This window comes from Myiozetetes cayanensis, unplaced genomic scaffold (genome assembly GCF_022539395.1).
Source record: "Myiozetetes cayanensis isolate MyiCay16 unplaced genomic scaffold, myiCay2020 scf41, whole genome shotgun sequence".
NCBI classification, from domain to species: Eukaryota; Metazoa; Chordata; class Aves; order Passeriformes; family Tyrannidae; genus Myiozetetes; species Myiozetetes cayanensis.
Genome location: NW_026087643.1, coordinates 352,405 through 367,128, shown reverse-complemented (window position 1 = coordinate 367,128; position 14,724 = coordinate 352,405). Strand labels below are relative to the sequence as shown.

General features: G+C 60.9%; 1 protein-coding gene across 2 annotated transcripts; it reads left to right on the top strand.

Annotated features, from left to right (window-relative positions):
- The first annotated feature begins 2,960 nt into the window (after nt 1-2,960).
- VPS45 (vacuolar protein sorting 45 homolog) lies at nt 2,961-12,368 on the top strand. 2 transcript variants are annotated; one of them, XM_050330400.1, is made up of 15 exons: nt 2,961-3,180; nt 3,287-3,421; nt 3,795-3,855; nt 4,334-4,413; nt 4,496-4,564; nt 4,761-4,898; nt 5,212-5,322; nt 5,577-5,711; nt 5,891-6,004; nt 6,330-6,497; nt 7,903-8,061; nt 8,724-8,831; nt 8,937-9,058; nt 9,749-9,880; nt 11,942-12,368. In XM_050330400.1, the coding sequence occupies exons 1-15, from the start codon at nt 3,088-3,090 to the stop codon at nt 12,027-12,029; spliced, it is 1,713 nt and encodes a 570-aa protein (XP_050186357.1). In that variant the 5' UTR covers nt 2,961-3,087; the 3' UTR covers nt 12,030-12,368. The 2 variants fall into 2 exon arrangements, with proteins under 2 accessions (XP_050186357.1, XP_050186358.1); XM_050330401.1 differs by lacking the exon at nt 7,903-8,061 and having other exon boundaries at nt 3,007-3,180.
- Nucleotides 12,369-14,724: the final 2,356 nt, after the last annotated feature.

Genomic DNA, 14,724 nt, shown 5'->3' with positions numbered 1-14,724 from the left:
TGCCACCCGTGCCCTCCCCTCCCCTCTGTCTGGGGCTTGTGTGGGGCCAGGACCCCCAGGGTGGGCTGAGCCCCTGACCCCTGAGGCCGAGGGGCCGGCACCCGCTCCCCTGGGCCTTATTCCCACAGGGAATGGCTTTCCCTGCCATGGAAAGGCACTGCCACCCCCCTTTCCCCACGAACAGCGCGTCCCCCGGCTGGGTGCCCGGCATTCCCTGTGCCCAGGGCCTGGCAATTCCCTGTGCCAAGAGCCTGGCATTCCCTCTGCCCAGGGCCTGGCATTCCCTATACTGAGGGCCTGGAATTCCCTGTGCCAAGGGCTTGGAATTCCCTGTGCAGACTTCCTGGAATTCCCTGTGCCAAGGGCCCGGCATTCCCTGTGTTGAGGGCCCGGCATTCCCTGTGTTGAGGGCCCGGCATTCCCTGTGTTGAGGGCCCGGCATTCCCTGTGTTGAGGGCCCGGCATTCCCTGTGCCAATGGCCTGGAATTCCCTGTGCCAAGGGCCTGCAATTCCCTATGCCAAGGGCCCGGCATTCCCTGTGCCAATGGCCTGGAATTCCCTGTGCCGAGGGCCTGGAATTCCTTGTGCAGACTGCCTGGAATTCCCTATGCCCAGGGCCTGGCATTCCCGTGCCGTGGGTGCCCACGGAAGCAGCGGGCAGTGCCCCCGTGCCGATCCCGAGGGCCCTGGCGCTGGGAATCCTGCTGGCACAGCCCCCACGGAGCCACGGCTGGCGCATCTGCCCCCTGGTTCCTCTCCCTCGGGAACAGCCCAGGTGGGAGAGCCCCCGCGGCCAGCGGGGCCCGTCATGCGCAGGGCTCAGCTGATCCCGGAGCTCAATCCCGCCTTTGTGTCCTGCCGGGAGCTGCCCTTGTTTGTGCCCCGCACAAAGGGCTGGCTTGTGCGGCCGGGCAGGAATTGTCCAGCACAGAAGGGACGGGATGTGCTGTGGGGTTTGTCCCCGAGGGCTGTGGGGTTTGTCCAGGGTTTGTCCCCGAGGGCTGCAGGGTTTGTCCCCAGCACGCCCATGGCCCTGCTGCCCAGGGGTGCTGCTTCCAAAAGGATGAGGTTCTGGATCCAAACGGGCCTTCCCGTGTTTATTTTAGGGGGGGGGGTGTGTTTCTCCCCCTCTCACTGTTAACACAATCAGGTTATAAAACAATAACGAGGTGAGCTGGAGACCCTCGTGACTCCTCATCTCCAGAGCTGAAGACCCATCCAGGCCTTATTTTGCTGCCAGGAGCCCCTTTCCATGGAGCACTTTTTCCCAGGAGAGCTCCTGGGACACGAGTGGTGTCCAAGTGGGAGAACAGGGATGTTCCCAAGCCCCTCGGGTGGCTCTGGGGGATGCCCTGGGAAGCACAGGCTGCCGTGGCCATTCCCCCCTGGAACCAGGAGTGGGCAATCAGCTGCTTTTTGAATAACCGTGGTGGAGTCCGGTCCCTTGAAATAGCAGTGCTGTAATCCCAGACAATCCTATTGCCCCAACTTAGGGACCCACGTCCGTCCCGGAGCTGCTGCGACGGTGACGGGCCCAGGGCAGTCGCAGGGGAGGTTACAAGTGTAAAATTTCCTCAGGATAAAAGTTGTTTTACATGTTTTACCTGCAAACCGGGGATAAACGTCCCACCAAGAAGCCTCAGAGTTTTGGTTGGTGATTCGTTTCCTCGAAATGGCACAGGAAGGGGTTTGTCTTCCCTAAGGACGAGGACAAAGATGGATTTGAGGAGGAGAAGACACCCTGGGTTTGGCTAGTTCACAAATAAAACCCTCACTGACCTCATCCAAAAGCATTTCCAGGGAAACTGGACAGTAACTAAACAGGCACTTTACAGGCACTGCATCATTCAACATCCAAACAAGGCCAGAAAACAATTGGGTGCAATTAAATTTAAAAAAAAAACCAACCCAGTGGTTTATTCCATTTGCCATTATTGTCTGGGATGTCTGTTGTGTGGCTGGGAGCACCCACACATTCCACAAGAAGTCAGTTTGGATATAGGAAACCAAGTCAGGTGCAAAATAAAAAAATATAAGAAATAAAATGCTGGAATTGAATTTTTTTTTTTTTTTTAGCTAAATGCTTATTTAAACCACCCAAACCTCTGGGGGTTGCAGGAGACCCCAAAGTGTTGGGAAATGAAAAGCAAAACGGGATCTGGGCAGGAAATGGAAGGATTAAAGATGACGAAGGCGTCGAGGAAAAGGGGAGCTGCTTAATTGGAAGTGAAAGGCAGGGCGTAATCATTAATTAATCGTTATCCCCCCGCTATAAATAGGGCCCTGGCAGCGGGGGAGTGTCCGGCCCCGGGTCAGCTCTGTCCCACCGGGAATAGCACTAATCCCACTGCCCTGCTCCAGGGATTAACGGGACCAGGCTGGTCCTGGAGCCCCAGCATCGCTCACCCCTGGCCACCCCCCGGGCCCTCCGAGCAGCTTTGCCTCATGTTCAGCAAACCTGAGTCCAGTCCTTGTTCTTGGGGACCCCAGGGGACCCTCCTGGGGTGCGCTGAGTGCTCCTGGGGGCTTGGGGTGGGCTTGGGGAGAGATAGGGCGGGTCTGGGGGTGTTTGGGGTGCGCTGGAGTGAGTTTGGGTGGATTTGGGGATCGCTCGGGGGAGTTTGGGGTGGGTTTGGGTGGATTAGGGGTGGATTTGGGGTCGGACTGAGTGAGTTGGGGTTGGTTTAGGTGGGGTAGGTTTAGGGGAGGGTTGGGTGAATTTGGGGTGGGTTTGGGTGGGTTTAGGTGGGTCTGGGGTGAGTTTGGGTGGGCTCAGTCTCAAGCTGCCTCACCTTCCCGGGCCATTTCCACCGCCCGGGTGCACTCGGGCCCTGGGACGGGCGAGGGAGCTGGGCCGGGGCTGCGGGACCGCCCTGAGGGGCGGCGGGGCCTGTGGGGGCTGCGGGCGGGGACCCCCCCCTCTGCCGGACTACAACTCCCAGGAGGCAGCGGGGCGGGGGGGCCGAAGCGGGGCCGGGAAGAGCCGAAGCGGGGCCGGGCGGAGCCGAAGCGGGGCCGGGCGGAGCCGAAGGCAGCCGAAGCGGGCCCGGGGGGATAGCCCGGGATAGCCCGGAGGCCCCGCCAAGATGAACGCGGTGCTGGCGGTCCGGCAGTACGTGTCCAAGATGATCGAGGACAGCGGCCCCGGCATGAAGGTGCTGCTGATGGACCGCGAGACGGTGAGCGGCGGGCCCGGAAGGCGGGGTGGGGGGTGCGGCGGGGCCCGGAGCGCCGGGCCGGGGGTCGCGCTGACGGGCGCTGTGTCCCCCCCCGTGCCGCCCCCAGACCGGCGCCGTGAGCGTGGTGTACACCCAGTCCGAGATCCTGCAGCGCGAGGTTTACCTCTTCGAGCGCCTCGACTCGCCCAACAGGGAGCCCATGAAGCACCTCAAGGCCATCTGCTTCGTGCGGCCCACCAAGGTACCGGCCCCGCCCGGGGGCACCCGCACTCACCGGGGGGGGGTCGGGCTCTTCTCCCAGGGAACAAGAGGAAACGGCCTGGAATTGTGCTGGGGAAGGGGGGTAAGGCTTAGGTTGGATACTGGGGAAGATTCCTTCATGGAAAGGGCTGTCCAGCCCTGGCACAGGCTGCTCAGGGCAGTGGTGGAGTCCTCCCCATCCCTGGAGGTGTTTAAGAATGTGTGGATGTGGCACTTGGGGACACGGGTCAGTGGTGGCCTTGGCAGTGCTGTGGGGCTGCCGAACTGCAGGACCCCAGAGGCTTTTCCAACCTTAACACTTCCGTGATTCCACATCCCTTAACTCTGCTCTCCTCGCTGCTGTTTCCGTCCAGGAGAACGTGGAGCTCCTGGTGCAGGAGCTGCGGAGGCCCAAGTACAGCGTCTACTTCATCTGTGAGTACAAACCATCCGGGGGTCCTGAGGGTCCTGAGTCTGGGTCAGGCTCCACCTCCCAGTGTGGGTGGCACAGGCTCCACATCCCAGTGTGGGTCACACAGCACCTTCCCATGCTGGGTGTATCAGGCAGGTGCTTCCCACGTGTCCTGCTCAATGCCACGGCATGTTCTGTGGTTTTGGGAATGAAGTAGCATGACTCCAGCTGGTTTTGGGTTGAAGTCCAGTCCTCCAGCCCTGGAATCTCTTGGTGGGATCCTGGGAATTGGGTGAAGTGGCCTCTAGATGTCATCGTGGCTCCGCGGGACGCGGCAGGGCCGGGCAGGGGATGAGCTCCGAGCATCCCTGGCAGGTGGCTCAGGATTCCAGCACCTGCAGGGCCAGGGCCAGAGGGTCTCTGGAGGATTTGCTCCCGCTCTGGAGGGGATCCAGCCGTGCTGTCCCGTTTCCCAACCATCCCTCCTCCGTTTCCTCCCAGATTTCAGCAACGTCATCAGCAAGAGCGACGTGAAGGCCTTGGCCGAGGCCGACGAGCAGGAGGTCGTGGCTGAAGTCCAGGTGAAGTTTGGATGTTTTAGGTAGATCCAAAAGCAAAAGGGAGGGTCCAGGCTCACAGGCACTGTCCTGCTTCCTCCACCAGGAATTCTACGGCGACTACATCGCTGTGAACCCTCACGTCTTCTCCCTCAACATCCTGGGCTGCTGCCGGGTAGGAACACGGCGAGTTCTCCTCGGATTGGGTAACACACCAGTAGCCACCACAAACTGGGGCGATGGGGGGCTGCTGGAGGGGCCATGAGGGAAGGCCCAGCCGTGGTTTCCTGGGAGACTTCGGGACTTGGGAACGAGGATGAGAGGAAGTTTGGGGCTGGTGCATCCATATGAGGTGCAACCTTTCCTTCCAGGGCCGCAGCTGGGACCCGGCTCAGCTGGCCAGGACAACCCAGGGGCTCACTGCTCTGCTGCTGTCCCTGAAGAAGTGCCCCATGATCCGGTACCAGCTCTCCTCGGAGCCGGCGAAGCGCTTGGCCGAGTGCGTGAAGGTGAGGGGAGCCCCCAGCCACGGCATGTCCTCCCTTGGAGGGGAACTCACTTTGGGCTAGTTTTGGGTTTTCAACACGTTTCCAGTCCATTCTTGTGAATTCCATCATTTCCTTTATGGCCCAGTGGCAGATCACGTCCCTCTCTGCTCCCAAAACAGCCTCTGGAGAGCTGTGTTCCCTCAGCTCCCCCCTGGCAGTGCAGCCACGGCAGCACGGCCAGGGTTTCACCCTCCCTTCCCCCTGTACCCAGATCCACACTGAGAGGGAGCGTTTTCCAGGTGCCCCCAGTGGAATTTTTCCCCTTTCTCCACAGCAAGTGATCACAAAGGAGTACGAGCTGTTCGACTTCCGCCGCACCGAGGTGCCTCCCCTGCTCCTGATCCTGGACCGCTCCGACGACGCCATCACCCCGCTCCTGAACCAGGTGAGCTGTGCCAGGCTGGGGCAGGGATGGGAGTGTGAAACCCCTCTGTGCTCCCTGCCCATCCTGGTTATCTGCCAGCAGTGTTTATTTCCCGTTGTCACCTCCTGGCTGGTCCGAGGGACGCACACCTGGGGCTTGTCCGTGTGTCCTGGGGGAGCGGGAGCAGCGCTGGTTGGGCTCAGCTGAAATCCATCGATTTCCCAGTGCTGTGCCTCACCAAGGTCACCCCTCTGCCTCCCTCTGTCCCCTGGCAGTGGACGTACCAGGCCATGGTCCACGAGCTGCTGGGGATCAACAACAACCGCATCGACCTGTCCCGGGTGCCGGGGATCAGCAAGGACCTGCGGGAGGTCGTCCTGTCAGCTGAGAACGACGAGTTCTACGCCAATGTAGGTGTCCTGGAGGCTCTCCACGGGCAGCTGGGTCTGGGGGTCACGTCCTATTCATGTTTTATTCCAAAGCCAGGTGCAGAGCTGCGGGTCTGGGGGGATGTGCCCTGGGCACAGGGGGCCGCTTGCTCCCAGCTCCTAAAGACTCTTTCCCTGTGCTGCCCGTCCTGTCCGTGCAGAACATGTACCTGAACTTCGCCGAGATTGGCACCAACATCAAGAACCTGATGGAGGATTTCCAGAGGAGGAAGCCGAAGGAGCAGCAGAAGCTGGAGTCCATCGCCGATATGAAGGTATGGACAAAGCCCATTCCAGCTTGTCCTGGGGCACAGCTCGGAGCACGGGCTCTTATCTTGGCCACTGCTTGGGCTGTAAAAAACCTGCAGGTCTCCTCAGAGCTACTTCCTGTATCCTTCAATTTCAGCACTAAATAAGAAGTGCATCCCTCCCAGAAGTCTCCTGGTAACGGGAGAAATCCTGGGGATGGAGGTGCCCAATCCTCCGCACACAGGGCTTGGATTGCTGTGAATGTCTGCGATTCACGGCCGGCTGCAATCGCCCTCTGTCTCCTGCCTTGCCCTGGAGGCACCCACTCTCTTGGTTTCCTCCCTCCCACAGGCCTTTGTGGAGAACTACCCTCAGTTCAAGAAGATGTCGGGGACGGTGTCCAAGCACGTGACGGTGGTGGGGGAGCTGTCCCGGCTCGTCGCCGAGCGGAACCTGCTGGAGGTGTCGGAGGTGGAGCAGGAGCTGGCCTGCCAGAGCGACCACTCCAGCGCCCTGCAGGTACTCCCTCCCAGGCCTGGGTCCGGGGCTTTGATCCCGTCGCTCCCCTGGGGTGGGAGTTCTGTGTCCCGCGGGGTGGGACACGGTGTGGAATTGCTCCTCCCCGCTCGGCTCAGATGGGGATGAGTCATCGTTAATAACTGGCTTGAGAGGCATCTTGGCAAATCCTGTCCTTGCCTCCCACCACCCAGCGTTCCTCCATTATGTGACAGTGCTGTCACATCACCAGCTCTGGGTTTGGGGGGGGATGTGGCAATGCTGGGAGCTGGGTGGAGACCCCGGCGGCTCAGCCCTGCCCTCCAGGTGAATCCTGGAATTCCTGGTCACCTTGGTCCTAGTCTGCACAAACTCGGGGTTTCTGCAGTTCTTTAGAGCAGAAAAGCTGCCTCAGTTCCCTTCCAGCCCCGTGCCTGAAGGGCCCTGTTGTACTTCCAACAAACTGAGGCCGCTGGAAAACTTGCAGTGGCTCAGAAATGAATGGAAACCCATGGAAGTGGGATCTTTGTCCCTGCAGCCACCCTGCCCCGGGCTGTCCCTGCTGCAGCTCCCCATGGCAGCAAGAAGGGCAAGGCCACGGGACAAGAAGCAACCAGCCAGAGCCTGGAATAAGGGTGGAATTGTTCTCCCCTGATGTCACTTCAAGGATTGTTCGGTCTCTGGTGGCCTCGGGCCCCCCAGTCCAGGACATTTGGGTTATTCCTCCCCTGGGCTCTCATTAACCCTGACACAGAGCAGGAGCCCTGGGAGCTGAACAGAGGGTTGGAATCCCAGCTCCTCCCGTGGACAATGGCTCTTCTGTTCTCCGTGCTTCCCGCTGATCCTGGCACTGCCAGCACAGGAACCTCCCTGGGGCTCCGTCCCTCCCCTCACAGGTGGATTCCTGAACCTGAAGGGTGAAGTTCCTCTTGGTCCTCCTCGCAGGCCAGGGATTTGCCCTGTGTTTTTGTAACTAGTCACCCCAGTGATGCCAGTCTGATTCCATGTCCCTCAGGCAGTGATACCAGTCTGATTCCATGTCCCTCAGGCAGTGATACCAGTGGTGCCAGTCTGGTTCCGTATCCCTCAGGCAGTGACACCACTGACACCAGTCTGATTCCATGTCCCTCAGGCAGTGACACCAGTGACACCAGTCTGATTCCATGTCCCTCAGGCAGTGACATCAGTGACACCAGTCTGATTCCATATCCCTCAGGCAGTGATCCCAGTCCAGTTCCGTGTCCCTCAGGCACTCACCCCAGTCCAGTTCTGTGTCCCTCAGGCAGTGACCCCAGTCCAGTTCTGTGTCCCTGGGGCAGTGACCCCAGTCCAGTTCCGTGTCCCTGGGGCAGTGACCCCAGTCCTGTTCCGTGTCCCTGGGGCCCTGTGCCCCAGTCCTGCCCCGCTGAGCGTGCCGGTGTCCCCGCAGAGCGTGCGGCGGGTGCTGCAGAGCCCGCGGGTGTCGGAGCTGGACGCAGCGCGGCTGGTGATGCTCTACGCGCTGCGCTACGAGCGCCACGCCAGCAACGGCCTCGCGGCGCTGCTGGACGAGCTGCGCGCCCGCGGTGGCACCGACAGGTACCGCAAGGTAACCCCGCACGGGGGGCACGGGGGGCACAGGGGGGGTGGGAGTCGCTGCTCTCTGGGGGTCAGCCCTGAGCCCCGCTGGGACCTGCGGGCGTGGCTTCAAAAGGGTTCTTTAAATGAGTGGCTCCGTTTTTCCCACGTTGGGGATAGTGGGGGGTTGGACAGGGGTTATCTCCAGAGGGCCCTTCCACCCTGTGCTGGTTCTGGGGTGATGTGAAGGGTTGGTGGGGGTGGCAGGAGTCTGCCAGGGGGGGATTGTGGCACGTGCACAGGCCTGGGATGGGCTTCTCTCTCCTCCTGTTCCCCCTTTCCCCGGCTCCTGCACAGGCAGTGGCTGCAGGGAAGGGCTGGGGATGGAGAGGAGCTGGTGGGAAGGGAGCGGGCGGCAGCGCCAGGAGCAGCTGGGGAGGAGGTGGAGGAGCAGGATGATGTCACCTCGCGTGGAGGAGCTGCTGCCGCCGCTGCGGGCGATGGAGACGAGGCCTCTCCTCGTGCAGGAGGGTTGGGGCGGGCGGGGGGACGTGGGGGTGCTGCTGCTCCACCCCCTCACCCCTGTGTGCAGTGCCACTGGGATCAGCTCCCTGGCACCGTGCCCTGAGCTCCGTGAGCCCCAGAGCGCAGGGAGGTTCCTGGGCTGACGGCTCCTGCCCTGTCCCTGCACAGCTGGTGTCGGCCGTGGTGGAGTACGGAGGGAAGCGGGTCCGGGGCAGCGACCTCTTTGGCCCCAAGGACGCCGTGGCCATCACCAAGCAGTTCCTCAAAGGCCTGAAGGTACCGAGTCGGGGGTGACACCTGCTGGGTTGTCAGGTGATGCGCTGCCTCTGCTGGTCCCTCCTCGCTCTCCCAGTTCCCTAAAGAGCTCCTCTCCCACCCCAGGGCATTGAGAACGTGTACACACAGCACCAGCCCCTGCTGCAGGAAACGCTGGACCAGCTCATCAAAGGAAAGCTCAAGGACAGCCAGTACCCCTACCTGGGCCCCAACACGCTCCGGGACAGGTACGTGGGGCCGGTCGGGCAGAGCCTGCACTGGGAACACCCTTGGGACCCCTGGCACTGGGAACACCCCTGGGACTCCTGGCACTGGGAACACCCCTGGGACCCCTGGCACTGGGAACACCAGCTGGGATTGGGGTACACCCCTGGGACCCCTGGCACTGGGACACACCAGCTGCCCCGGTGAACTGAGGCACAAATCCCGGTGTTTCATGATCAGCCCCCATCGAGCTGCTCCGTGCCCTTCACCCCGAGCCCAGGAGCTCCGAGGCAGCGCCGTGTCCTCGCCTGACTCTGGAATCGATTGTGATTTCCAGGCTGCAGCGATGCCTGAATCATGCATTAAACATGGGGGGGTGGATCCGCAGGGATCCGGGTGCTGCTGCTGGAGGCTGCTCTCAGGGCCAGGGGTGAAAGTTGCGGGGCAGATGAGGTTTTGTGGGATTTAAGGGCTGGCCCAGCAGATCCCGGGGGTGACTTGGGGTCTGGGAGAGGCACCGTGAGGATCACGGTTCGCTGCCTCCAGGGCAGGATTTATCCTCAGTTTTCTCTGGCCCTGGCTCAGTATTTGCTGGGTATTCCTCAGCATTCCCCATCCCAGGAAGCGCTCGAGGCTTCCACGTGGTGAACAAGGCCAGAGCTTTTGAGGCCCCTCCGGCCCAAAGCATTCCCTGATCCGTGCCTTTATCCCAGGCCCCAGGATATCATCGTGTTCCTCATCGGAGGGGCCACGTACGAGGAGGCGCTGGCCGTGTACAACCTGAACCGCTCCAACCCCGGCGTCCGCATCGTCCTGGGCGGCACCACCATCCACAACACCAAGAGGTACAGCCCATCCCCCTGGGCACAGCCCCTGAATGGTTTACAGGAGAGCTGGGATTCTGTGGAAGGGCTGGATCCAGCTGGGCCCTGCCTGGGAGCTCCGGGGAAGGATGGCAGGGAGCCTGTTCTGAAGCAGCCCAGCCCCAAATGATCCGTTTTCTCTTGGATAAGGTTTCCCTAAGGGTGGAAGGACAACGAAAACGCCTCCTGTCCCCTGTTCCCCACGATTCCAGCACAGTGCCCGAGGATCAGGGAAATCTCAGCACATCCCTGAGGTGTCTGATGTGAGGGGACCCAGATTTTAGTGTGTCCCAACCCCTCCTGTAATCCATGGCCTTCCTGATTCCTGCGGGATTAGGGCGGATATGTCACCAGAAACAAGGGGATTTGGGTGTTAATGCGCCGAGCAGCCATGTAAGAGCCTAATCCCGGGCTCCATTGTTCCTACAGCCCCACTGGAACTGGGACCAACATCTGTGGGCCCAGGGGGGGTGGCCCAGGGGAGGGGGAATCCGCTCTGCTCCCAGGGATCCGCCCCGCTCCCGGCGATCCCGAAGCAGTTCCACGGGCTTCGGAGGAGAAGGGGTTACAGAGGATCAATAATCGGCTAAAAAAGGGACGCCCGGGGGCAGGAGGAACATCTGGCGCTGGGGCTGACTCATCCCTGGGCAGGTTGAGCCCAAACCTGCTGGGACTAATCCCGGGATGTGGAGCCTGACCCAGTTACCCAGTTACGGCGGCACCGGAGCCTCGCGGGACCCTCCTCGCTCCGAGGGGTGGGAGCAGAGCCGGGAGTGGGCTCGTTCCTCCTGGGGGTTTGATCTCTGGGCCCTGGTCGGGTGGAGCACCTGGGGAGTTGCCTGCAGGTACCTGTGCTGGGCACTCACCTGGCCCTGCAGGATCCACGGGGAACAACCCCAGCACGGGGGGTTTGTGCCGTGGTGCATCCCCCTGGGGCAGGGGGGACTTTGGCTCTTACCTGCTCAGAGAGGCCTGTGAGGGGACCCTCAGGGGTCACTGGTCACGTGCACAACCTGCTCCAGATGGTATGGAACCCGGAGGTTCCCTAAAAACACTGCCACAGCTCAGTTCTGCCTGGCTCCAGTGCCTAAAAATAACCCGGAGGAGAGAGAGCCGGGGCTGGAACACGAAGCCAGGTGGAGCCAGGGGACGGTGTCCTGTCTGTGCCCCTCCACACCCAGCTGCCCCTCCCAGCTGCGGCCCACGGAGCTCAGAGCTGGGCCTTGGTGCAGGGCTCTGCTTGAGATTGTAGGGGTTTGTTATTTCTCAGACCCCTCAGGATCCACAAGCTGCTCCAGACCCAGTTTAGGGAAACCCCGCTTCTGTAGGATTTGTGGCATACCCCAGTTGGTGTTTCTTTACCCTTTGTGGGTTTGTTTTTTTTAAGCATTGCTGTTGAGATCACCTGATCAGCACATTGAGGGGATGAGTCAGCCTGGGAACGGCTGTGGTGTCTCACTGCCAGAGGAACCATCCTTCAGCAGCATCTTCCCGCCTGGGAGCGTTCCTGGCCTTGGGAGCTGCTTATTTACCCTTGGATTAGTGTCTCCTGCCCTCAGCTGTCCCAGGACAGCCACAGGAGTGGGTCAGGCAGGGGTGACCTGTTGTTGGATCACAGTGTCATGGCCAGGTCGCCCCTTTGCCACTGTCACTGTGTGTGGAGAAGTGACAGGACCAGAGGAAACGGCCCCAGGTTGCACCAGCAGAGGTTTAGGTTGGATATTGGGTAAAAATTCCTTCACTGAAAGGGCTGTCCGAGGCAGTGGTGGAGTCCCCACCCCTGGAATCGCTGAAAACCCTGTGGGTGTGGCCCGTGGGGACACGGCTCAGTGGTGGCCCCTCAGTGTGGGGTTGGCAGCTGAACCCCAGGGGCTCAGGGGGCTTTTCCAGCCTAAACCAGTCCCTCATTCCATGCCTCGGTGCCCCCATCCTGGCACTGCTGGGGCTGTGCCAGCTCTGGGGCTGAGGAGCAGGTCCTGGTGGGGTCCAAAGGCTCGAGGGGGGGTGGGCCCTTGTCCCACTAACCAGAGCCCTTCCCGGCAGCTTCCTGGAGGAGGTCACGGCCGCCGGGTTCCGCGGCCGGGGCACCGAGAGCTCCCAGGGCCCGCCGAGGTCCAGCAGCCGACGGTGAATCCCGAAGGAACGAATCCCTCCCTGCCCATCCGGAGCTGGGGCTGGAGCTGGGGCTGGGGCTGGGGCTGGGGCTGGAGCTGGCCACGACGTGACCCCCCCTGCAGCTCCTCGCTGTCCCCTCACAAGCAGCTCCAGAGCTGGGGTTGTCACCTGAGGGGAGCCTGGGGAAGCTCCTGAATCCCTGCAGCTCCCGGCTCTTCACCGGGACACACGGGATGAGTGCCCTGAGGGGAAGGGGAGCAGCTCTGGGGGCGCAGCTGGCGGGCTCAGGAGCCCTTTGCTCTGCTCCATTGTCTGTATATGTTGAAATCCTATTAAATCCCCTGTTTTGGCCCAATCTCTCTGTCAGATGATCCCCAGTTTCCCTTTCCCGATGCCACGAGGTGCAGTCACAGCCTGAGCCTTCTCAGGAGCTTCTGCCCCCCCCCAAGGACCACACCAAGGTCCCTCTGAGGAACCTGCGAGTGCGTTTCCAGCTCTGCCCCGTGGCCTCTAATCGGCACTTGATTGGGAATTAACAAGCCAGATCAAATGAAATGAGCTCCTAAATCTCTGGGAATTATCTTGGCATCACGACTAAGTCCTGTTGATGTGGGAGAGAGCAAAGCCCTTCAGGGGGGAGGGGAGCTGGCCCCAGGGGTCCTGGGCAGCTCCTGTTGGGGAGAAACAAAGCCTGGGCTGGGGGGGCTTTAAGGTCCTTCCAACCCAAACCATTCCAATGCTCCTGGACCTCTGAGAGGAAAGTTGGGGGAATGTGGTATTGAAAACATGGAGATGAGGGATTTTATTTAAGGAAAAACCCCAATGTCCAAACCTGATTATAACCTGGAGTGGCTGTCCCTGGGTCACAGGGGAGGAGGTGGGGAATGTGAAGCCCCAGAGAAAAGAGTCCCTGAGGACAACTGTGCCAGAGGGGAGCTCAGTCCTCAGAGGAGCCTGCCCCCTCCTCTCCAGAGGGACAAATCCCTCCTCCAGCAGCCCCTCTCCCAGACAAAAACGCTGTAATCATCGTCAGACGCTCGGAAAAGCGCGTGCCCTAATTAAACTCGGCTCATCTTCCAGGCAGCAGCTTCACACTTGATATCCAGAGGCAAAATGCTGTGTGGGGGGTGTTAAAGACGTAAATAAACCGAGAGTTTGCCGATCTGCTCTGCAGCAAGGTGAGATCTTGGCGACTGTTTAAATGGATCGGCACAGGGAGCAGCTGCAGTGCCGGGGCCAGGGGGGTGAAGGGGAGAGGCACAAACACACCTTGGAGGGGCTTTTTGTGCTGCCCACGGGATGGGGACGGGGACAGGGATGGGGACAATGACAGGGACAGCCCGAGGGTCCCGAGCAGGGCCGGATCGCTGCTCCCAGGGCAGGGAGGTGAGTGCTGGTGCTGCTGCACTCTCAGGGCCACTTCCCTGGCACTGGAGGGCTTTTAGGAAGAGAGCGGGCGCTGGATCCGAAGGGCAGGACGGAGCTGTCCCGCTGCCACCAGCACGGTGCCATCTGGCACTGACCACGCGCTCTGCAGGCCCTGGCCGCCGAAAACAGGACGTGAGGAAGGACGAGGCCGGTCAGGAGGCAAAATGTCATCAAATAAACTGGCAGGTTCCCCGTGGTGCCCCAGCAAACTGCTCTGGGGGCTCCGGGCAGCTCGTCTGTCCCTCTGCCATCGGCCCTGCCTGGACCTGGCTCTGCCCACGGGGGTTAAAAGGGGAAACTGAGGCACAGAGATGGCAAATCCCAGTCCTGGGACCCACAGAGCTCAGGGCTGCACAGGCACGGGGGGCAAAGGCAACCCCTGGATTAGGGTAGGCAGTGACTTGTGTCCCTGTCCCAGGTGTTCCCAGGTGTCCAGTGCATCCCACAGCTCACCACACAAACAGGGATCATGTGGGAATGCCAGGGGGATACCAACACTCACTAAAGCTCTGGAAATACTCAGTAATCCAAGTGCATGCCCAGGACATCCCTGGAGTGCTGGGGTGAAACTGCACCTTGAAATTGGGGTGGGGGGTGTTGTCCAGTGGTGGGATGGACTGTAAAGCTGGGATGGGATGGGCAGGGTCATTGTAAAGCTGATCCACTGATCGATGATGGGTCAATCTATTTTCTCCTTTCTCTGCTTTTCCCTCTTTCTCACCCAACTCTGATCCATGAATGCCATCCCTGACCTTAGTCCCACACTCAAGACATTGTAGGACATGCAGGAGACAGACAAAATAAGCCCAAAAAGGGGTATTTTTTTGGAAGCTGAGTGTCTCCTCACTTTTGGAATCCCACCCAGTCCTGGCTGTCAGACCCTCCGTGCTGGAAGTGACCCCTTCCCAAGGAATCCCCCCACTCCTCTCTCAGCGGAGATTTGCCTGCACTTCTGAACACCTTTCGGGCAGAAAACCCTCCCAGTGCCACCCGGCCGCTTTTCCCACCCCCTCCTCTGCCAGGAAGTTTCCCGGTGACCCTCGACACCGCCGGGGGACTGCGCCGGGGAGACCCCGCGAGGGGCTTCGCTGCCCCTTCAGCTGCTCCGTCCCCGCGGCGAGCCGGAGAGACAAAGAAGAAGAAGGGAAAAAAAAAAAAAAAACCCTCGTGGGCTGCGATTCGCCCTGTGCCGTGAACCCCGACGTCACGGGCGCGCGGCTATAGATGGAGCTCGGGAGCCCGGCGCAGCCCAGCGCAGCCCCCCGAGCTGCGGGATGGTGGCG